Below are 22318 nucleotides of genomic sequence, written 5' to 3'. Positions count from 1 at the left end.
CCCGCCCCGTGCTCGGGCCCCCGCGAGTGCGGGGCAGCGCGGCCTGGCTCGGCGGGGCGGCTCCGGCCGGTCTCGCCGCGCTGGGCCGGGGGAGCGGGAGGCAGTGCCCGGCCGCGGCTCAGGCTTCTCTCGCCGGGGCTCGGCCCGTCCCCGGTGGCTGGAGAGCGGCGGGGCCGGGAGCGCGGGCGCCCGGACGCTGTCGCCGCGGGCGGGCGGAGGCCGCGGGGCCCCGCTTGGCGCCGTGCTGCCTCCCGGCCCTGCCCGCCCTGTGGGTGCCGGGGGCAGGTGGTGGTGGTTGTCGGTTCCTGGCGTTGTCACAGGGGTTTGGCCGGGCTACCGGGAGTAGGGAGTCCGGGGGAAATCCTGGGGCGGTGCGGAGCCGTTCAGTGCCAGTCTCTGCCGGGGAGCACGGGTAGGCTCTCTGTGACTACGAGACTGGAGAGTCAGGGCGGTGATGGAGCAGCTGGGTCAGTTGCAGAAAAGGATTTTCTGCAGCTGCAGAAAAGGATTTTCAGTTGTTGCAAGATTCCCCCCCCCCCATCATTGGGCTCTCGACCCCACTTCTCTGCCCCCAAGCTGTCTTTTGCTCACCTCTTTGCTGTGTAAGCAGAGAGCTTAATCTGCTCCAGGGCTGCTTGTCCTCCTCTCCCTGAGCCCTTCCAGACTGGGCTGCGCTGGTCAGGCAGGGGTGGGGACCTCAGCAGGGGTGGGTGTCACAGGTGGGGTGCTGAACCACGGGGCAGGGAACGGCAGAGCTGTGTTCCTCAGCTGAGGATGGGCTTTAACTAACGTGCTCTCCCCACAGCCATCTCCGAACTAAACTTGCTCTAGCCCAGACTTGTAGCTCGGAAGAGAAGCGGATTGCCCTTGGTAATAGCCTCGCCTCTACTTATCTTTATGTGTGTCGCTAACACGAGTAGAGAAGTCAACTTTTTTCAAAGCTGCAGGAATATGTGTTTAATACTTGTGAAAATATACTGTTTCTTAGCCTTTAGAAAACATCAGGGAGACCCTTGATCCCAGACACGTGCAAGGACCTCAACTGAAATTTCAGCTTCTGTTCCCTTCACAGGTCTTGGAATTCAAAGTTTGGTAGACTTTGTTTCAGCTAATTCCATGCATCTGCTTTACAGAGGTATTCAGGAAGGAAGGGACAAAGCTTGAGTGATAGTTCATTAAAATCAATCTAAAGCCTGAAGATTAAAAATTATTTATGTCCTTTTGCCTTACTTGTACAAAAGTAACTTTGGGTTCTTTAATCTAGAAATTTTTCTCTTTCATCACTCTCATTTGTGACAGTATTTCTCTTAAATGCTGTTTTATCTGACATACGTATCTCCACTAATCTAGTTTAGCCTAAAGGAGGATGTTTCCGTAAGTAAATTATAATCATCTTGCCAGAAATAAAATTCGCAGAAGTGTAGCCAGCCGGGTTAGGCTGTGGGTTAGTTCTTGAAAGCGCTAGTTGAGAGAAGGGAAGAGACCAAAGTAACTGTAAGAGTTTAAGCCTTGCAGTGTGATAACTGAGGTCATCAGCTGTGTGCCCTGCTGCGTTCCCATGAGTTGGTAGCTTTGAACTTTGGCCATTTCTCTATGGTCTCGTGTTAATACATTATGTTTTGTCAAAGCGGGTTTCCCTAGGGCTTGTTTTACCTCTGGGACAAAATGTTTGGTTAACAGTTCACAGAACTGTGCTGGGCAGGTCAGAAAAGAAAGCGAAGAGCAGATAGTTGCCAGCGCTGTGAACCTGTGTTACTTCTGCATGCGCTAATTGAATCATTTCAGGCTTCCTGACCTTATCAGCTTAGTTTCTGGCCACGCTGTGGTTTGCAGAGAGACACCCTTCCCCAGCTTCCTCTCTCTCCTTCCAATTTTGGATTGCAGTTGGGGGAGGGAGGGCAGGCATCTTCTTGCATAGCATATCCCGGCTCTCTAACCTCAGGCCTGCCTTCTCTTTCCTGCTTATCTTCTGTCCTTGAGAGCCTGCCCCAGATCTCCACTGGGGAAGGCTGGACTCGCTGGGTGTTGCAAAAACCGCTGCCTCCCCTGGGAGCAGGTGATGCAGGAATTACTGGTGCCTGCACAAGGCCGCGCTCCCAAGGCTGTTAGCTTTATTTACGTTACTGAGGCTCTTCAAAACAAGCTTCCCTTTATATAATAGCAATATCAAAATCTGGGCAGTCTGGGGGGGGAAGGGAAATAGCAACCTGAGAGTTAGCAATTGCTCTAGTATATAGCATGTACCTGCACTGAATTTGTTACTCAGTGTAAGGATCAAGGGCCTCGCATTCTTCCATTCCTCTTGTGTAGGTGTTCAGTGAATTTTAGGCCAGCTTTATGTTGAGCTGATACAAAGTCATGCTTGCTTGTAACTTGCCAGGGCTCTTGGGATAAGTCTCTTTTCTGAAAACTAAGTGGCTCCCAAATATGTTTTTAAAAGGAGTACAAAGCAAATTTATAACCAGAATCTGCCATTAGTACAGAGCTGTAACAGTTCAGGGTTGTCTTTGTCCAGTGCATTTAGAGATTGTGCTTTTTAATATTTAATCATTTGCAGATGGTACGCCAAACAGCTGAAGGAGTGAGGACTAATGACAGTAAATTTCTTTCACTTATGGTCTTTGAAAGGTGTACATTTTGGGCTTTTCTGGGTTTAAGATTTTGCTGGTGTAGTCTTGGCAGCATCCCTGTGCGGTGGTGTGGCTTGTACTAGCCAAATGAGTTTTGTAATGGTGCAAGTTCCTTGACTTCAGAGGTTTTTCATCTGTGTTGATGTATGGGGTGAAGCTGTGACTTTCTCTTCAGGTTCTTAAAGTTTGGCTGGTGCTTGCTTTGTTTTTGGCCTTATGTTGCTCACTTCAGTTCCTTTCCTAGCAGTGCACTTTTAAGCTGTCCATTTGCCTTGCTGATTTATGTTGCCAAGTAAAACCAGTAATACTCTTGTAGCACTGATGGAAAGTAAGTTCTTCAGGCAGCACCTCTAATTAAATATTTGCGTATGGATTATCTTTTGTCACTCTAAGTAATACTGCTATTAGAAAAGTGAACTGTTTCAGCTCCTAGGACTGGGATTAACTGCTCCTTGGAGGCCTTTGCTTTAAAGGGATCCAGACTCAAAACTGATTATGTTTGAGAAGGGAGAGGGGAGGGCAGGAAAGGTTTGCTTGGATTAAATGACTTAGGCTTTTTTTCCATTTTAAGGAGAAACTTTTGTGTATAAAAAAAATTTGAACGTGAAGAAATCAGTGTGTGCATCACAGACAAACATGAAGTATTTTTTAATCCTGTAAGTTATAATGTGAAGCGTTTTTTAAGTATCTAAGTTAAAAATGAAGCAGAAGAACAGGTGGGTAGAATAGCTGTCCTAAAATCTTCCTTTGTTGCAGTTTAAGAAGCTGAATTTCATGATGCTAATGTGCTAGTGAGCTGTTTTGATTGCTGTTGCAATTGATTGTGTTGAAACTGTGGCACCACTCTTGGCTCTCAGTTCAAGTTTGCCTCAGGTTCTTTTTGTTGTCAGGACTTATCTTTGCTAGAATCTAGTTCAGTATTTTTCCCACTGTGATCATTAGTTCAGTCTACTATGGGTGAAACAATGGCAACTGTAGGCGTTTCAGCTCCTGTGTAATCCCTGGCTGTTCAGAAAACCAGCCGTCGCTCAGCCGCCTTCTACATCTGAGGCAGTGCCCATGGAGGGAATGCTTCTTGTTGGACTTTGCTATGAGAGAGCAAGGAGAAAAGCAATGGCTCCAAATTGTTCAGGAGTGTTCTTAAAGACCAGCAGGTATATTGCACAGTTACTGGGCAAATGCATGTATTGCTGAGACTGAGAAGCAGTGAAACCATTACCTTCGTGTGCTGCGCTCTTCCAAGAGTACTTGAGGCTTGCCGTGTTGGCAGAAGCGCCTTGTATACGTGGCTCTGTTGAGAACGCTGTGATTTTGCTGGGTGGGTTTGTTTTACCTGGATGGAAATGTGGCTGGAATAAGCTGTCCTAGCAAGACTGTGGTTTGGCTGATATTTACTGGGGCCACTCGAGGAATGTATTGTAGGTACCGTACACAATACACAGACATGTAGAGTTTGTAGCGTAAAAGCAGGCATAAACTGGATCTAGTGTAGAGAAATATGTAAGTGCTAGAAGAGCAAGTATGAGAAAATTGGCATGATGAGATGTTATGCCCTGATTTTTATGATAACTAAGTTGCATGGTGACTAGTAGAGGGTTACAAAAGAGCTAGACCCTATTGTAGTGCTTATACTCTTAAGCTGTATCGTCTTGCACATCTCTGTCAGTGGAGGTAGCTGGGTTCCTTTCTAGGTTGTAGGTAGTGAACTCTGGACTCTTTTCTGTGTGGTGGGAATACCTTACCTGAGTGCTAAATGATATTCTTTATCCACTCTGCATTTCTACTCCCCTCCCATTCCTCCAAAAAAAAGAAAAAGCCACCTGCTGTTTATGTCTAAGATGAGTAGAGTGAAAAATGCAGAAGAGCTTCTTAAGTCAGACTTTAAGTACCTGTTTTTGCAGGTGTCTAGCACTTGTATTTGCCTTTAAAGTCCCAATTGTTAATGTTTTATTTCCCTTTATAGGCTCCTTTATTTTCAGCTAGGTGGTGCCTACATGTAATGCTTGGGACAGATGTAGCTAAGGGAAAATTTGTTACAATAGTTTGTAAGTCACAATCAGTTGGATAGAGGAGGGGGGCAAAGTCCATTTCTGAATTTCAGAAAAATATAAACTGTTGTAAAATACAGGATGTGATGTACTTGGTGAGGCTGGGACAATTTGCATGAAACATATTATGTTTGTGTGGCTGATGCCTTCCCCTTGTGTTTCTGGATTCTTCTACCTTTGAATTAGTATTTTTAGTTACGTAGTGAAGATAAATAGTTGTTACTATGTAGGCTGTACACTCTTGCGTAGTCTCAGATATATCTTTATTGCACACTTTGAGATGCAGGTTTTTAGTGGGGAAAGGGATTTTTAAGGCGATTAACTTGTGTCCTGCACTGATGTTGCTTTGTTAATGCAAAGATAAACACTGATTATAGAAGCTGATGATGGTGGTGGTGTCTTATGGAGTGAGCTGTTGCTGTAAATATAGAGGTACCACTTCACAGAGTAAGCCCTGTCATTCTTTATCTAGTCAGAGAATCAAAATTTCTGTGGCAGTATGTACATTGCTGTTCCTTTAAGGGAAAAATCTTTGTGAGTGTGTGAAGTGTCTTCAGAGTGCCTGCTAACATTTATTGCACAAGAATAAGCATTCACTTTGTACAATGCTGATGGAATTGGGTACCTGCACACACATGTTGACTAACTTGGACTTCAAAGTTTTGTTTTTCAAAAGCCTTTTGAGGCAAGCTAGTTAACCGTGCTTGCACTACAACGTGCGTATTGAGAGAGATTTAACCTCAGGCTAGAGAGTCAGAAATTACATATAGGGAGCATGGGCTGGGTGGGGATTGCCTGTTTATTGCTTTACCTCAAGGGAAGGTAAATGAGAAGACCCCGTTTACACACCAAGGCATTGCAACTCTTGCTTCTTTTTCCTTTTGGTGCAAGTGAGAATGTCCTAGGGAGTGTGGGATTGTGTTTGGAGGACAGGTGGAATTTTAGATAGGCGTGTTGCCTGAGGAATGTGCCTTAGTGTTTTGCTATTATGTTACAGTCCAGATAACTCTGAATTCATTTCCCTTATTCTTTCAGCTGTTTTTCAAGATCATAATGCAGCAGAAAAATGAAAAACCATAGAAGACATTTGCTTTGGAAAAGGAATCAGTTGCTGGCCCAGTCTAGAAGATGGACCACTGGATTTGGGAAGCTTGGGAAATACTGCTTCCAAAAGCAATTTTTCCTAGCTAAGAAGAAAAGACAGAGTGCTCAGCTAGTCGTGAGCTTAAATCACAACAAACTGTACAGAAGGCTGCAGTGCGGAAGGCAGGCACTTGAGCTCCAAAGCAAGTGGGCTCCTGATGTGCCTCTAAATGCAGAAACCGATCAAAAACCTACTGTTGAACTATACAGCTTTCCTTACAAAACTATTGAGAGCAAAAAGATCCCATCCCTATCACGAAGCCCAAAGCCCCTCTGGAGAAGCAGTAAGAAAACTCAACAATGAATCCTTTCAGAGTGAAGATCGCTTGAATGAAGAATTTGAAACTGTCGCTATTTTTAATAGCATCTCTGGCAATATCCATTATGTCTCATGTGGTACGCTGGATGGTGCTGCCTTACCTGTAAAGAAAGCTGGTTTTGTATATAGCAGGGAGGAGAGCAATAATGGTGAGGGCAACACAGTCCTAATAGTTTTAAACAACTATAAAAGGAAATGCTGTTGCAAAGGGAGTGGAATGGAACTTGTGGCCCCTTGACAACTATAAAGAGGTCCAAATTTAACCATCATACTGTAAAAAAGAGATCTTTCTTTATGATGCATAAGAAACTTTCTATGGTTAGGTTTTGGTATAGAATTATAAAATCCCCAAAACTTCGAGCAAGAAGCAAAACCTGCAAATTGAGAAAAATCAAACCAAGGTGGGTGGAGAAAGTTACGAGGGACCATCAAGAGACACTCCAGCGGGATTTTGAAAGTGGATTGTGTAATTGGCTTTCCTACTGGAAATCTAAAAGTAAACGTCTTTGGAACTGGTACAGCTTATCAGATATGAACAATAATACAACCAAATCTTTAGGTGAGGAGAACGAAATATGTGCACCTGAGATCTGTGGTACGCAGGATGTGTTACTGCGTGCTGAGCTGTGTTCTGAGGGGCCAGAATCCGGAGGGCAGGATGGCAGTGTGGATGCTGTCCTGCCAGAACTGCACACTAGAGCTTCTCCGGAGGCAGAGACCTTGCACCAGGTGGAGACCAATGGGGCTCTGGCAGAGGATCATTGCTCTGACATTTTCGTCTCCATGGCAGGAAAAGAAATTGCTGGTTCAGATCAAGATGACGCAGAATCTAATGAGTTTATGGGTGTAGATGGAATGATGCTGTTGCAATCCTCTTTGCAGGATTCTGATGTCAATGATAATTTTGCAAATGGACCTTTATCCATGGAGCTGGCACAAAATGAGGACAGCTCTAGCCAGATGGAAGTAGAGGGCTCCTTAAACCTGGACATTTTTAGTGCAAAGTTACTAGATCACCCTTACTGTAAAAGTCCTCTTGAGGAGCCTTCACCAGAAAGCACAGGACTAAAATCAGGAACTCGGAAAGGAGGCAAAAGGAACAGTCAGAAATCTTCCCGGGTGGCTGATGAGCAGTTGGCAACATGGCTTTGTGGTATACCTTTTATATATCTTAGGGCTTCCAGGAGTTCCTGAAAACTACTGGATGTATCGTGGAGTTTACATGTTCTGTTAATTCCTTTATTAAAATGGTTTCTTACTGTGAATTGTAAAGGGTGCTTAGCATAACATTTAATGAAATGAGGCTGCAAAGAGGAGAGCTGCATGAAGGAAGGACAAATCAATGCTTATCTGACAAGCTATTTTGAAGGATAGTTGAATGGTGTCTCTGCTTCTTTTGGTTTAGAGAATACAATGTAATTTAATTGGAATCTTTGTGGAAAATTGTTGATAGACATTCTAAATGTCTTCTGTCATGTGGTTTCAGAAGATGATATGGGGTTAAAGCTTCCAATTTTTTAAATGTTTGACAATTATTACTCTTAACTTGGTTTCTGAAAATCTTTAGTGTTCTAATACTTACTTCCAGCCTTATCCTCTCTTCCTTTGCTCTTAGACCAAAACTAAATCACTTAATGAATCTCAGGTTTTAATAGCCAAATATTGTTCATTGTCACTTAGTTTTCTCTACTATTGTTCCTAAAGTAGGCTTAATGAATCTTATTAGACAATATTTTTTAAAAAGGCAAGACTAGTCTTAGCAAAGGTTCAGCAAAAAGGCTTTGGGATTTTTTTACTCAATGCTGAGCATGCAGTATTTGATAGTCTCTCTAAAGAGGAACATGGTAAAAATAGTAATCAGTGTCTTATTTATGTATAGCAGCATACTATACACATAGTAAGGAGCAGTAAGCTAACACGTTACGCCACCTAGTACCATTAACATGATGTTCAAGTTTAATGGTGTTCTGGTAACTGAAGTCTTCCTTTGGAGAAATTGGCTTCATAGATTCCCATAAACCTGAAGCTGGTGTCAGCTAGTGTTAAAGGGGTTGTCCAAAGTTTGACATGCTCTGATTTTTTTGCCTGCCTTTTTGTCCTTCAATTATGCAATTGATTCTCTAAAGCAAAACGTGAAGAAGGAGGTATTGAACCTCAAAAGATGATTTAGCTTTCCATATCCACAAGTTAGTGTGGAATGTGTTTCTCTGCGGCTGGCTTTATGTGATCCAGGAAGGACCAGGCGCCATGTGAGAAATTGAGAGAAACTGTGGTACCGCAGTGAACAGACCACTGCTGCAATGGATTTTAACGTTTGTCCAGCAGAAAAAGGGATGTAGTCCTTCTGTAACAGTCCAGAACTAAGACTGTATCAGGGTGGCAAAGGTCAAAGTTTTGTGGTCTGATAGGCAGTCATGTTCTTGTTCATGGGAGGCCTGAATAACTTAAAAAGATAAAATTAAAAAGACAGACAGCAAATGCACTAAACTTTCCCATCCTTGTTAATTTTAAGAGAATTCTTTCCTGGGTTCTGCATGAAGTAGGTGAGACCAGTTTCCATTTCCTTCAGAGTTGAGGGTTCCTCTCCGAGGATTGAAATCTACACTACGTACACATTCATACTTGATAATATAGCACTTCTGAGTTTCCTCAGTTGAAAAGCTGTAAAAAAGAATTCTAATTTTGGTATAACTATGTACAGGAGTTCTTGCCTGTTTAGGAGTGTTGTTAATCATTAACTGCACCCTAAAAGATACTGCTAATCTGGCAAGAGTTCCTAGGGTAGATGCATGAAGGAGATGTTAGGGATGCTCTTGGGTTTTGAATTTCTCTGCGGCAGCTGAACTCAGATGTTAATGGGCCGCAATAGTTAGTGCGTTCTGATGTGGTATTAGGTATCAAACAGAGCTCCATGGTAAATCCTGTTCGTGATGGGTGTCTGATCTTGCACCTGGTCTGAACTTTGTATTTTCCTCCTTGAGCTATTCAGCTACACCAGCCCAAGTGAGGTCAGAGTCTAGCTAGAGGTCTCCTGGAGCTCTGCTGCTGTTAGTTGTAACTACAAGAACAATCCTTCCTCTGTGTGTATGAATAAAAAGCTTTTAAAAATTTTATATATTAAAAGAGAATAAGGTACACTTATAAGCCACATGCATTGTCTATCTAGACTTCTAGCCAGAGTGAGAAATACCCTCCCTGTCACAGTCTACTAAGATGTAAGGGATAAAAGTTGTTAGGCAAGTGTGTGGCGGAATTGCGAGGGAGGTTACTTTCCCATGAAGAATGCTTCCTTGTTGTCTGATCTTGCTCTTCAATCCTCCCTTCCTTCTGTCGCACATCCAGGTGTACTTCTTGCTATATCTTCACTGCTTTTCTCGACTCTTTGTGTTTTGTCCTTGGTCTCTCTCCTTTCTTTTTTTATGCTTTTCTTAACTGCTGTTCTTCTGACACTTTTTTCTGTTAGATGTTTCTCTTGTCTTGCTTCTTCCCATCCTGATCTTTGAAAGTTTTCAGGAAATATTGTTAAAGCCTTAGTAAGCAGAGAGCTGAACATACACTGCACTGTCCAGTGATGCTCTCTGCTCTCACACGCCAGCCTGAGAAGAGTCCTGGAGTTTGGGTTAGTGTAATTTCCCTGGACTCTGATCTCAGATCCAGCTTTCTGTACGCAGCACATGTGTTTGTTGCTGCATTTGAAAATTCATTTTCAGAAAGCTGGACAACTTGGTCTTTTTTCTCTTACTAGCAAGTGTTGAAATCCTGTTTTCCATTCTCATTCATTCTCAAGTCGTTTTGGATGCTTGGGTGGGGTTTATGTCTCCAGTGTTCCAGTCTTGTGTATGAGGAAAAAGAAAAAAAAATTTATTTCCTAGGTTTTTTAATTCCTCCAGCATTCATATCTTCATTATTTCCTAGTCAATACCCTTTGCTTCTGTTGTTATGGTTGCCCAGTGCTTTCGCAGGCAATGGCAGGCTGACACGGCTGTCCATGTCACCTTAAATGCCATCCCTAGGGTACAAGGGTAAATGAGTTAAACTTGCTCAGAGTCTGTCTGGTGCCTTTTCCATTCACTGTGGTGGCTGCAGAGGAACTGAACAGACTGCAAACACTCTGGCAGCCAAGGCTGCTTACATTTGAGGAGAGTAATTCTGCATACCGTAAGGACAAGATACTGGGTTTTCAATGAAAACTGTTGCAGAAACTGATGGCTTTTCATATTGCAGTAAAATTATTTAAGATGCAAATTGAAATAGGCAGGGGGATGGATTCTCCTCGTAGCACTGGTATAATTAGTTTGATGTAGATATGTGTGTATATGGCAAGAATGGGGTCTGATCTCTTCCTGTAAAGCTGAGTGATCAGATTCCTGCTTTTTTATTTTTGTCCTTCTTCCCCTACCCCCGCTTTTATTTAATGTTGCCAATTTGAACTTAGTTTTCTTAAATAGATACTTGCCATGTGTGGTGCTGTGTGTTGGTTGGGTGCAGAATCATTGCTGCTTGTACTTGGAAGAAATGACTGCTTTATTGGACTAGTGAACTTGGAAGGTTTTTTTTATATGTTTGCACTTTCATTTTTCTGATATATTTAAAGGATTCCTAGATGAAGTTATGAAGAAATATGGCAGTTTAGTACCACTCTGTGAAAAAGATGTCATGGGAAGATTAAAAGAAGTCTTTAATGAAGATTTCTCCCATAGGTGTGTAGCAGTATCAAATTCTAGACTTTGTAAAGGACAAATTGTTTTGCATTGCTACTGCACGCTCCATGTCTAATGCCTAGCAGAACAGAAGTCCATTTGACATGACCTTGACTTTTTTTTTTCTACCTTTTCAATCCTGTTTTAGAAAACCTTTTATCACCAGGGAAATCATGAAGTATCGGGAAAAACATCCAAAAACCTCCACTTGCAATTTCCGGGTCTTCTATAATAAGCACATGCTAGATATGGATGATTTAGCTACACTGGAAGGCCAGAACTGGCTGAATGACCAGGTCAGAGATACTTGGTGTTTATGTGCTTCCTTACCCCTTTTTAGCGCGTTTATATTAGGATATCAGTTGTTCACCTTCTGCTACGTGATAGGTGGACTGTCCTTACTTTTCAGAAGTAAAAGAAGTGTTGAGCAGCTCTTACAATGGCAGGTGCAATAATAGTGGTTACAAGTTGCAATAATAGTGGTTACAAGTCTGGAAGGTGGGAGGTGTCAAACCTAAACTGCTTCCTTCTGAAGAAATGATATTGCAGTATTTTGAGAAAATAGTGGCTACCCATATAGGTTTTAGCATCTTTCCCCATCCCCAAGCTTGAGCAAATTACAAGAAGAGTAGAATGAAACAGCAGACTGTGGCCCACAGCCAAAAAAACAAGAAGGCTGCAGTGCCCAGGGCATGCACCAATAGACTTAAATTGAATTAAACTGCGTTTCAGATTGAGGCAGACTTCAAGCAGCCAGTTACAGTCTCTCTCTGGGCTGACCACTATTAGTTCCCAAGTGCTTGTCCTTCAGACTACAGCAAAATGTTACTATAATTGCTCACTTCCCTGTTGCTGTTTTAAGCGTCAAGGGTCCTACGTTTTATGGGAACTTGTGAATTAAAGTTTTTCAGAAGTATTCTCTACATATTCAAATATTTACTAACTCTTACAGATAATTAACATGTATGGTGAACTCGTAATGGATGCAGTCCCTGAAAAGGTGAGGGTTTTTGTTATTATGCAAATGTACCTAATGAGAGATTGAGAGGGAAGGGTGAAACATTGAATATTTCAGATACAGAATCGAGATTTAGCTCAATGATGTTCTGAGTGTTTCCATTACAATTTGTTGCTATCTACTGCTCAAATTTTCTTCCTTGCCTGTGCTAAAATAGTTTTCAGTGCTGTGGCTTTTGTTTTAGGAACTTACTGAATTGGTTCTGCAGGTGGTCTTTATGGTAGCCTGATGTTACTGATGTACCTGTAGAAGACAGGTGCCCTGTTTTTGCCCATCCCACTCTCCTTTCTCCCCTAGAGGTTTCTGTCTCCAGCTTATCTGCTTCCGAAGTGCTTTATCTGTGCCCTTGCTCAACAAGTTTCAGCTGGTGTTTCAGCTGAAATTTCTGATGAAGATGGATTTCTGCTGAGATGACAAATCATGAATGGTAGCATCTGAACCATGCACATGTGCTGCTTGCACTCACCCACCCACCCACCTCGCAGCTGTGGGGGCCGTAACAGCTCAAACTGTGTCAGCTGCCTGCCTGGTGAATGTGAATTGATGCAGAGCTGCTTGGTTCCTTGGCAGTATTGACTGTGCAATACTTTCTTTGGTTTGTGCATCCTCAACAGAATACTTACTGCTTTCCAACTGCAGTGTCTAACTGTTGGTGGCAGTTGAAAAAAAGAAAAAAAAATAATCAAGAAAACACCCCCCCTTCTGTGACTAAATTTGCAGCAATGGCAATTATAAAAAGCCATCTGTTTATTAGTAGCACTGAGCAATTTTCAGGTGAGACCACAAAGGAAGACCCAAACAAAGCCATTTTTAGATGAGCTCTGCAGAACGTAACTTTTAAAATCTTCAAGCTCAGAAGAAAGAGCGTTGTTGCTTTGATTGGTGGTGATGGTGATTCTTCATTAGTATTCTCTGTACTTCCCGAGTGTGTGCTAGGGTTGTGGTATTGGAGATTGTATCTGTTTGCTTGTGTCTGCTTTTTCTTCATAGTGCATAATTGAAATCCTCATGGGAGATTTTGTGCTGGTACCTCAGAATGTGGTTTTGAAGTCTGCTGGCATAGCTAATGGGTGTTAGACACTGTGTTTTGAGATGCTGAATTTTCTAACTTTTTTTTCAAGTAATAACTCAAGCCTTCTACCACCTCTACACTAGCAGAATTATTAAAAACAGATGTTGCAGATTTACATTTGTATTAATCTATTCCTGTAATTGCAAGAAGCTAAGCACAGGGAGTAATAGTGTTAACCTGGAGGTAAATAATTTTTTTTAACAAAAGCCTATGTTTTTTTGCCATAAATGCAGGGTTTTAGTTACAAAATGGATATGTTATAACTTAAAAATGCTTTTAAATAGCAGAATATTGTTTTTGTCTGGAGCTGGTCATAGTTAAGTAGTTCAGCACAAATGACCGTGTTGTTGGATTAATTCTCGTAACTGTTTTGATCAATTTTTTTCTTTTTTTTGAGTCTCAGAGCTTCCAGCAGCTAAAACCAGAAGTTACTTCCTTCTCCACCACCCCAGCTTTGCCAGTCCAGTGTTCTCTTCCTTAATCCCTGTAAAGAACAATAAAAGCTAACTCCTTGTCCTCCTGTTTTTCTCCCAAGTCTGTCCCCAACAAAAAATTAAACATGATATGCCTGAAGATACAAAAGTGTAAATATGAATGCTGCGGTGGCTCACATCATATATTATAGGGAACTAAGGCTTACTTTATTTGCTTGCTGAAGAACAGCAATAGTTTAGGCTTGGCACAGCCTCTGTTTGTCCCTGCTGGGGTTGTATTTCTAAACCTGCATTAAATATTGTCTCATTACAAGTTGTTTTGTATAAATTATCTTGGGGGAAGGGGAATTACTGTGCATGAAGATTTCTGTGCTCATTCCTCCTCTCTCTCTTTTTTAGGTTCATTTCTTTAACAGCTTTTTTCATAGACAGCTCGTAACCAAAGGATATAATGGGGTAAAACGATGGACTAAAAAGGTACCCTTCAACTCTGTCGTCAGTGCTCTGGTTCTTTTGGGCTGGGTTGAATCACTAACTTGAAACTGGGTTACAATGTGTTATCTGCAAAGGATGGGTTTGCAAAGGAGCTATACAAAGTGGGGGAGAGGTTAATAAAAATAGTAGGGTAGCACTATTGAAGTTAGTATGGTTATGTTGTGAAAATGTACTTTGAATGGCTTCATCTTCAGTGGTAGGTTATCTCTCTGTGTATTTTTATGCAAGCTGTTAATTTAGCTGCAAGGAATGTCTCTTACTGCTCCTGACAGTGCCAGGTACACTAATCTACAGGAGAGCTGACTTAATTCTGCTTCTTCCTTTAGTCTCAAACTGGGATTGTTTGATAAAATCAAATTGTTACTCCAGAGTAACACATACAGGTCCTAGAAAGCAGAAGTTAGAAACCCATAGTTAATAAGCCAAACTGTTGTTCACATGACAAGAACAGAATTCACCTTACTTTCCAGAACCCATACCAGATCATAGGTTGTGATATTTTCTGAGGTAGCTAATACAAAGAGCAGTGCTTTCTTTTTTTCTGTGAACATTTGTCCTTTCTTATATGGGAGATGAGGCAAGGCTAATCAAGGACCATGTTTGAATGTACGATCTTTTTGCAGAAGCACTTAAATAGCACGCATCTGTGAAATGCTAGAGATGAACTCATTATCCAAATATAAAATCTATTCATATAATTTATCAAAATCTCTTTAAAGAGAGACTGAATATTGGTGCTTAATATTCCCAGATTTTTTTTTTAAATGTTCTTTTTCTCCAGCAACCCAAGTTTTTGCAGAAACCCCCAAAGTGAAGGTAGATGCTGAAAGCAGAACCTGTATTCCTGTTGCTGCTGAGGAGGGACCAGATGAGAGCAGGACAGTTGTTTAGACATTTACACTTAAATTTCTGAAGAATCTGTAAAGCAAGAATGAGAACTAAGAAGTTTCTATTGGAAGGATTTAGTAGACTGCTTTGTCCTACAACATGCAATTAAGGGGAACTTGTTTCTGCTTTTTAAACACACCAGAGTATTGTACCAGGTTTTATAAGTGTGCTCTCCTGGGATGCGTGAGGCCAGAGCCTAGAAGGACATGCTCTTCTGCCTCTAGCCGCAGTGGTGTCAAAGCTCCTGTTTGTGTCTGTCCCTTCTGGCCACCAATCAGATTGGCACTCCTGCTGTGGTCCACTGCCATGTCAGCTAGCCGACTGCGCTCTCGGTGAAGTGAATCTAGGTTGCCAGTGTTCTTTCTGTACATCAGGTCTTAACTAAACACCCTTCCAGCTTTTGGCTGCTTCTTTCCACTCTTCTGCTACAGGTTTGCACGCCTGCAGCAATCCCACAACTAGGGCTTATATGAAGACCCTTGAGTTTAGCATGGCTCTGCTATTGCTGGACATCACAGAAAGTGTAGTTCATTTATCTTATTCCAGTTTTCCTTTGTGGGCTCGGCTTGCTGCTGGCTAACATCTCTTTGCTTCTCTCCAAGAATGATGGATTGTTGTGGAGCGAGTGTGCTGTAATCTGGTCAGGAAGCAGTTGGGAGTTGCAGGTGGGAGCAGGGATCATCAATGCTTGTGACAATCAAAGTACTGTTGTGAGCAAGGCTTGGCTGATAACTGCTGTGAACGCTCAGACCTTTTTGTGTCTTCAGCTTCCCACTGTTATTCAAAAAATACACTTTTCTTTTCTACAAACAACCTGGCTTTACCAGTAGTGCAGCAATTATGTACTGTTCAAATTGCACAGTGCTTAGAAAAAAAAAAAGGCAGCATAGAAAATCTTCCCACAGGATGAGTTCATTTAGTTCAGTATTCTATTTTTGCTTATTTTCTGGACTGTACCACCAAAAACCCAGCAATTAGACACCCGTTTCGAGAGGAGCTGGGAGAAGGAAGATCATGAAAGGCCCTGGCTTGGCTGCCTTCCAAAAGCATAAGGGCTCATCTGCCACACAGACACCGGGGGTGTTGTATCTGATCTACTTGTTCTGTACTTTAAGACCTTCCCCCTTGTTTTCTTGCCTGTGACCACAGTACATCTGCTACAAAGTTGAGTTCAAGAAGGGATGAATCTGCTCTGCCTTCACCCCCTCCTTTTCTCTGCTCACCAAAACATCGTGCACTCCTCTGCCTTCCTCTGACAGGTCACAGAGCCTGTGTTATGGCAGAGGGAGTCAAACTGCACCAGCTTGCTGGTTTTGTGGGGTGTTTGTAATCACAACTGCTTCATCTGTCACCTATCCATGATGCAGCTCTGATAGAAATCAGTGGTGCTCACACTGCAGGAGAGTCATTACTGAAGATATGTCGCTAACCCAAATTGAGGCTCGATTAAGAAATCCCACTTCGACGCAGATACTGACGTGCAATGTGAGCGGAATTTTGCCACAAATACAGTGGTGACTAACTGGTGCTGTACAATGCTCCTTAGCCACTTTCTGGGCTGTAACTGTATTTTTGTGCCTGCTAGTAAGTTATCTATGAGATAAACATGAAGAATGTGGTGAAAGAGTGGAGAGGGCAAAAAAAGACTTCAGTTACGGGGTGGCGGAGAGGAGACTTAGACAAGATTAATCTCTTGCTTTGCTGTGTTCTGCCTGTGGAATTGTCTCTAATGCAAGTTGTTCTTCTTACTAGGTGGACTTGTTCAAAAAGACTCTCTTGTTAATTCCTATTCACCTGGAAGTCCACTGGTCCCTCATTACTGTGAACATCCCCAATCGAATTATTTCATTTTATGATTCCCAAGGCATTCATTTTAAGTTTTGTGTAGAGGTAAGAGTGTCAGCTGTGTCTGCAAAGTTTGAACTGTTTTCTTAAACAAACAACCCTCCCTTTTTCTGTTCAGCCTTAAACTTTAAATGCAGTGTTGTTGTCCTGCCATGTATGAAATGAGAATCAGCTTGTCCTGCTGAGGAGGCTGAAGCACAGACCTCGAGGGTCACACCAGAGCTGGGAGTTGAGGTCAGATTGCCTGTTCCCCAATTAGCCTGACTGTGTAATCAGCACACCTTTTGTGGCTCTGTCTTGTCACTCCCACAAAAAGCAGGGGCTCAAAGCCAAGTGCCATAGGGAAGCAGGCTAGCCAGAAGGAGAGTAAAGGCAGTTCTTTCAACTGCTGAGCGACTTGTGTTTAGGAAATAATAAATTGTGGTCGTTTTGGGGGGAGGTTGCCTGGGTGAGAGAAGAGGAGGGAAGATTCTGTGGTGCTGCCCAGTGGGCTTTATGTGTTACTGTGTTATTAACAGCATGTTGCCTTTTTCCTCTGCTTGCATTGGTATGGGGTATGCACCTCTGATTATAACCCAGCAACCTTTCAAAGCTGCAACCTGAACGCTGAAGTTAAATTATCAATCTTCCTAGTAAAAAGCAGCCAGAAAATTTTTGCTGGGACTAGCAAATTGTGATGACCCTCTTACAAAAGCTAATTTTGTCAACTTAATTGCTTGCTTGATGCAGCAGCCCTCTACTTCTAACTGTGTGTAGTTGTTGGTTTACAGAAGAGTAGTAATTATTGTACCCAGGAGAGTTCCCAGCTAGGACTTCTGAATGAAGGTACTAGTTTCCTACTGGCATTTGCTGAGGATGAAGCTAATGTTTGTTCTGGGAGCGAGAGACCTCATGCTCTCCAGCTTCTGCACTTGCATAAACCAGGGGTCCCTCTGAGCAGCCCTACAGTCTCTCCTGCAGTCTTGCAATGTGGCCTCTCCCATCCTGCTTCAGGCAAGGCATTTGCACTTAAATGTATCACAAACACAAGATACTTTTATTCCTGCCCTTTGTAGAGAAAGGGGGGCCAATACCCAAAACTCCACTGTGATCTACCCGCTAAGGTGAATGTTAGTGTGCTGGAGTGTGTTTAAATTGTGCTATAAACCACCAGCCTGTTTACAGAGAAGCAGAAGGATTTGCTTAACCCAAGACCATAGGCTCATTTATCTTGCTTTCTTCTCTTCGCCTGTGTCAGATTATTTTTTCCTGTATGTCATTAAAACTCTCCCTAGAGCTTTGTTGGTTAGCTGCAGAACTCAAGCAGGAAAATGCTATCATATTGAATGTAAGGGTCGTGGTGTCAGCCAAGTAAGCCAGGAGAGAACACATGCCAGACTGCACTGGGTGTCTCCGCATGGCTGAGAGCACTCTGACTGTGCCTAAGTGCCACATCTAGTCTAGTATTACGTATACCAGTGTACAGTGGGGCTGAGGGGTGTTAAAGCTCCCCTTGATAGACCAAAATGAGCCTCGATGGTAGAGGGCACAGCACCCACCAGAGTTCATTTCTTTACCTCTAGATCTGAGCTCAGCTCCTAATTAATGTTTAATGCTCACCTGAAATTTGTCCTCATTGTCAAAAGGATACCAGCAAAGATGTCAATGTCTCTCTCCTGTTCTTTAGCTGGTGAATAATATTGTTGCTTTTTTCCCTTTCCTTTTTAAAGAACATTCGAAAGTATTTGCTGACTGAAGCAAAAGAGAAGAATCGCCCCGAGTTTCTTCAGGGTTGGCAGACTGCTGTGACAAAGGTAAATGGCAGCACTTTGAGCCCTGGTGTCTGACTTTCTGGGAGATTTTAGGAGGCTGCTTCTTGCTCTGGTTTTGGCTGGAATAGAGTTAATTTTCTTCCTAGTAGCTGGTATAGTGCTGTGTTTTGGATTTAGGATGAGAATAATGTTGATAACACACTGATGTTTTAGTTGTTGCTAAGCAGTGTTTACACTAAGTCAAGGACATTTTAGCTTCTCATACTGCCCTGCCAGCAAGTAGTCTAGGGGTAAGGGGTGCACAAGAGGCTGGGAGGGGACACAGCCAGGATGGCTGACCCAAACTGGCCAAAGGGATATTCCATACCATATGACATCATGCTCAGTATATAAACTAGCAAGAAAGGTGGCCAGGGGCCGCTGCTTGGGAACTGGTTGGGCATTGGTTGGCGAGTGGTGAGCAATTGCATTGTGCATCACTTGTTTTATATATTCTAATTTATTATTATTACTATTATTATTACTACTACTACTATCATCATCATTATTATTTACCCTTTCTTTTCTGTCCTATTGAACTGTCTTTATCTCAAGCCATGAATTTTACTTTTTTTTTCCCAATTCTTTCCCCCACCCCACTGTGGAAGGGAGTGACTGAACGGCTGTGTGGTGTTTAGCTGCCTGCTGGGTTATACCACGACACTTCTAAACCCATATATTTGTACCAGTAGTAAATTTTTTTATGCTGACCATGTGGAGGGTGCTAGGAGTGACACAAGTGGTTACATGTGGGAATTAGAGCTCTGTTGCTCGCTCAGCTCCTGCCAGGTCTTTCATACTTTCTGCAAGTGACTTGGTGATCTGAGCCTGATCTCTGGACAATTAAATAGCCTGCAGCAAAACCTGTAGCTGGTGCCTGTGTTGGCACAAGGTCAGGGACTGAATGAGCTGGAGAGTCAGCTTCCTGACTTCCCGCGAAAGGACTGTTCTGAACTATGCCAAATGGATGGGATTTGGTGAGGGAGGGAACAAGCTAATGCTGCTGCTGCCTATATTTTGTATTTGCTATGGATAGAGGGCTTTGGTCCCCAGGGCTGTTTGTGGCACATCGCATTTGATCACAAGTAAACAAAGTCTGGCAACAATAAAAGGGAATAACTCATATGTAGTGTAAATGAGGGAATATGTGATTTCCGTAGCCATCCCATAATGGCTCCAAAGATATAAAACAGGTCATTGCACACTAGACATACTCCCAACAGCTCCCTCCTCGCACAGGATTATTTTTAGATGCTGATACAATGATGAAATGATTCCTCTCTGCACTCATGCACACCCTGTGCAATCAGAGTTTGTCCTTCTGCATTCTGTGAGGTAGAAGATCTGGGAGCTGAGGAAAGATAATTACTTTTCCTCTTCAAGTGCCAGAGACATAGCAGCACTAGTGAGTGGAACTTCTTAGCTCCACATATCAAAATTGAGCATGTTTGAAGAAATAATGAAAGTTGAAAGTTATCGTTTGAGACTGCCTTGCTCAGTCCTGTCGTCTGACGATGTACCACTCTTCATGTTCTTTGAGACCCTTTGGTGTGGCTGGGGGAGGAAAGCCACTGCTGGTAGCATGGGTGCTGAGAGTAATCTTCCTCTAGGCCTGTGTGACTGCTGATATAGTTTGGTCCTGTGTAAAGCAGATAATGCTGTACAAACATTTATTTAAACTAATTGAGAAGCTGTTCTGTGTAGGTCACTAAAAGAAAATAAACTTGAAAAAGATTTGTAATTTGTTTTCTGTCCTACACTATATATTTTTCTAAATGTTAGGTGTTATTCTAACAAGGTGTTGAGTGTCACCTTGCAAAAGTTGGGATCAGAATAAGTAATTACAACTCCAGTTTCTAGTGTGGCAGAACAGCTAGCTCTGAGAACGAGATACCCAATCGTTTTGCCGAATCTCCTTTTGGACTTTAAGCGGGACTTAGAGAATAGAAGGATAAGAAAAGATCTAATGTGTCTCTTCTTGTTTCTTTTCCTTTTAGTGCATTCCACAACAGAAAAATGACAGTGACTGTGGGGTTTTTGTGCTCCAGGTAAGAGTACTGCTTTTTAAAAATCGGTGGCCTGTATTGTTCATATAGTAAACGTCCTTTTTTTCAATCAAGCCTTTTCCTTTTCCTCAGTACTGCAAGTGCCTCGCCTTAGACCAGCCTTTTCAGTTCTCCCAGGAAGATATGCCCCGAGTGAGAAAAAGGATTTACAAGGAGCTGTGTGAACGCCAGCTAATAGACTAATAAAATGCAGCCAACCTAATTTCTCTGGCATTTCTGACAAGTTGCAGCTGGTGTTTGTGTACTTGAATTTCTGAAAACTTCCGTGAATTTTGAGCGCTTCTCAGCTGAGTGGTGTGGCCACTGTTGTTACCTCAATTTTTTGACAAGCTCTTTAACTGGCAGAACATAACAGACCTGCCATAAAATATTCCTTATGTCAGTTTGGTTCTCTTATGTTCTTTCCTGTATTTAATATTTATTATCTCAGCATGCATATAGGCAAAGCATGCAACTAAAACCATAAAACTGTAGATTTGGTGCACCTTTGAGATGTAGCTAGAAATGACAAATACAGGTGACTTTGTCTGGAAACATAAAGATGCATGATATGTTTTCTGATGCAATAATGCTTTGAATGTATCAAAAAAAAAAATAATCAATGCCATAAAAAGAACAGCTAGAACCTATTTGGTAGTTCCATTGTCCCTGTTGTGGCTGTATAATACTGAATTACCACTTTTTAGGGTGGCTAAACTCATCTAGAGATTTAATTTGTGGAGACCCCTTTTTTAAATATTTCAAGTTGCTAATAAAGTTTGTTCTGTTAACATTTATCCATTATCCAGCCTGTCCCTATAGATAAAAAGCAGCCTTTGCACAAATAAAGCTTCAGCACCTGTCTGTATAATAAAAAGTACAAAGGTGTTCAGTCAGTCAGATTGATGGTATGTTCCTATATGCTGCAGAAGTCTCCATGATGTGTGTATTAAGGAGAATTATAAAGCTGGCCCTGAAGAGTCACAGCTTAGATACTAAGATAAACGCCTTGGCTGTAACTGTTTAAATCTCAGATGGCTTTGGCTCATTTTTCAGTTCCACAGTATGCAGTGAAATGTACCATTTCGGCATCTCTCCCTTCAGCTCTGTCTTCAAATGAACTCCCGTCAAGCTTGTCATGTTTAACCTCCCATTGGCTTTTGCCTTTGTTCAAATATAAATTAATTCATTTCTGCTGCATCTGCTGTTTGATTGTCTCAAACATCCCTAGTTTTGTTTGCATTCAGTAGCACCAATGGGTCTGGCTGGGAATAATAGCACTTGTGATGGGTGCTGTACAAACACAACAAGATTATGTTATTCTTCTCCAGAGGAATGGGAGGCTGTGAGTCCATCACTGATCTTTGCTGTGTTGCTGCACTGGGCAGGGTTAAGTGAGAGCAGTGGATCTTGAGGCTTTTGGTTTTTCACCTTGATCTGTAAACTATGATGTGCTCCCTGCTGAAGAGAGCTACTTTTGTTTGAAGAGACTGTTGTATGGGACTGCTACACCAGCAAATGTCTTCACTGTATTTTTCTGCCAGATAAAGGAGTGAGCCTAGAGGAAAACTATTTGCAATGCTAAACATCATCTGTTGCACAGCTTCACTTTGTGTCTGTCCATAACCCTGACTTCTGGTGGAGGAAAACCACTTCGACTTCCCTGCCTTACAAATTAATTCAGGCTTGCGCTAAGCCAGGTGCAAATCCCTCCTAGATTATGGGAGGGAGCAGGGAGAAGTGAGGGAGTGCCAAACTCAGTCAGGCCAGGAGATGGAAGCGTGTGCGTGCTGTGCTGTGCTAGAGAAGGAGGTCCTGCAGTATCCTTGTGTGTTCCCACTTCCCCTTGTTGGCAGCTGGCAAGGGCTGGCTTAATTTAGCAAGATAAGGA

At 42.4% G+C, this 22318-nt stretch overlaps 1 protein-coding gene across 2 annotated transcripts; it reads left to right on the top strand.

Annotated features, from left to right (window-relative positions):
- Positions 1-6090: 6090 nt before the first annotated feature.
- Positions 6091-21627, top strand: SENP5 (SUMO specific peptidase 5). Of its 2 annotated transcripts, none has more exons than XM_009928873.2 (9): positions 6091-7293; positions 10735-10840; positions 10989-11136; positions 11793-11840; positions 13764-13841; positions 16500-16637; positions 18302-18385; positions 20380-20430; positions 20521-21627. In XM_009928873.2, the coding sequence occupies exons 1-9, from the start codon at positions 6336-6338 to the stop codon at positions 20629-20631; spliced, it is 1722 nt and encodes a 573-aa protein (XP_009927175.1). In that variant the 5' UTR covers positions 6091-6335; the 3' UTR covers positions 20632-21627. The 2 variants fall into 2 exon arrangements, with proteins under 2 accessions (XP_009927175.1, XP_069648703.1); XM_069792602.1 differs by having other exon boundaries at positions 20503-21627.
- Positions 21628-22318: the final 691 nt, after the last annotated feature.

The sequence above is a fragment of the Haliaeetus albicilla genome, chromosome 9, assembly GCF_947461875.1.
Source record: "Haliaeetus albicilla chromosome 9, bHalAlb1.1, whole genome shotgun sequence".
Lineage (NCBI taxonomy): Eukaryota > Metazoa > Chordata > Aves > Accipitriformes > Accipitridae > Haliaeetus > Haliaeetus albicilla.
The sequence above is the reverse complement of the archived record's forward strand: the minus strand, read 5'-3'. Positions and strand labels throughout refer to the sequence as shown.

Excerpts from the sequence above, each read along its gene's own strand:
- SENP5 (XM_069792602.1), top strand. The coding sequence starts at position 6,336 with ATGCTGTTGCAAAGGGAGTGGAATGGAACTTGTGGCCCCTTGACAACT. Across the intron at positions 10,841-10,988 it reads AATGAAGATTTCTCCCATAG|AAAACCTTTTATCACCAGGG; the intron begins GTGTGTAGCAGT and ends ATCCTGTTTTAG. Across the intron at positions 13,842-16,499 it reads TAAAACGATGGACTAAAAAG|GTGGACTTGTTCAAAAAGAC; the intron begins GTACCCTTCAAC and ends TCTTCTTACTAG.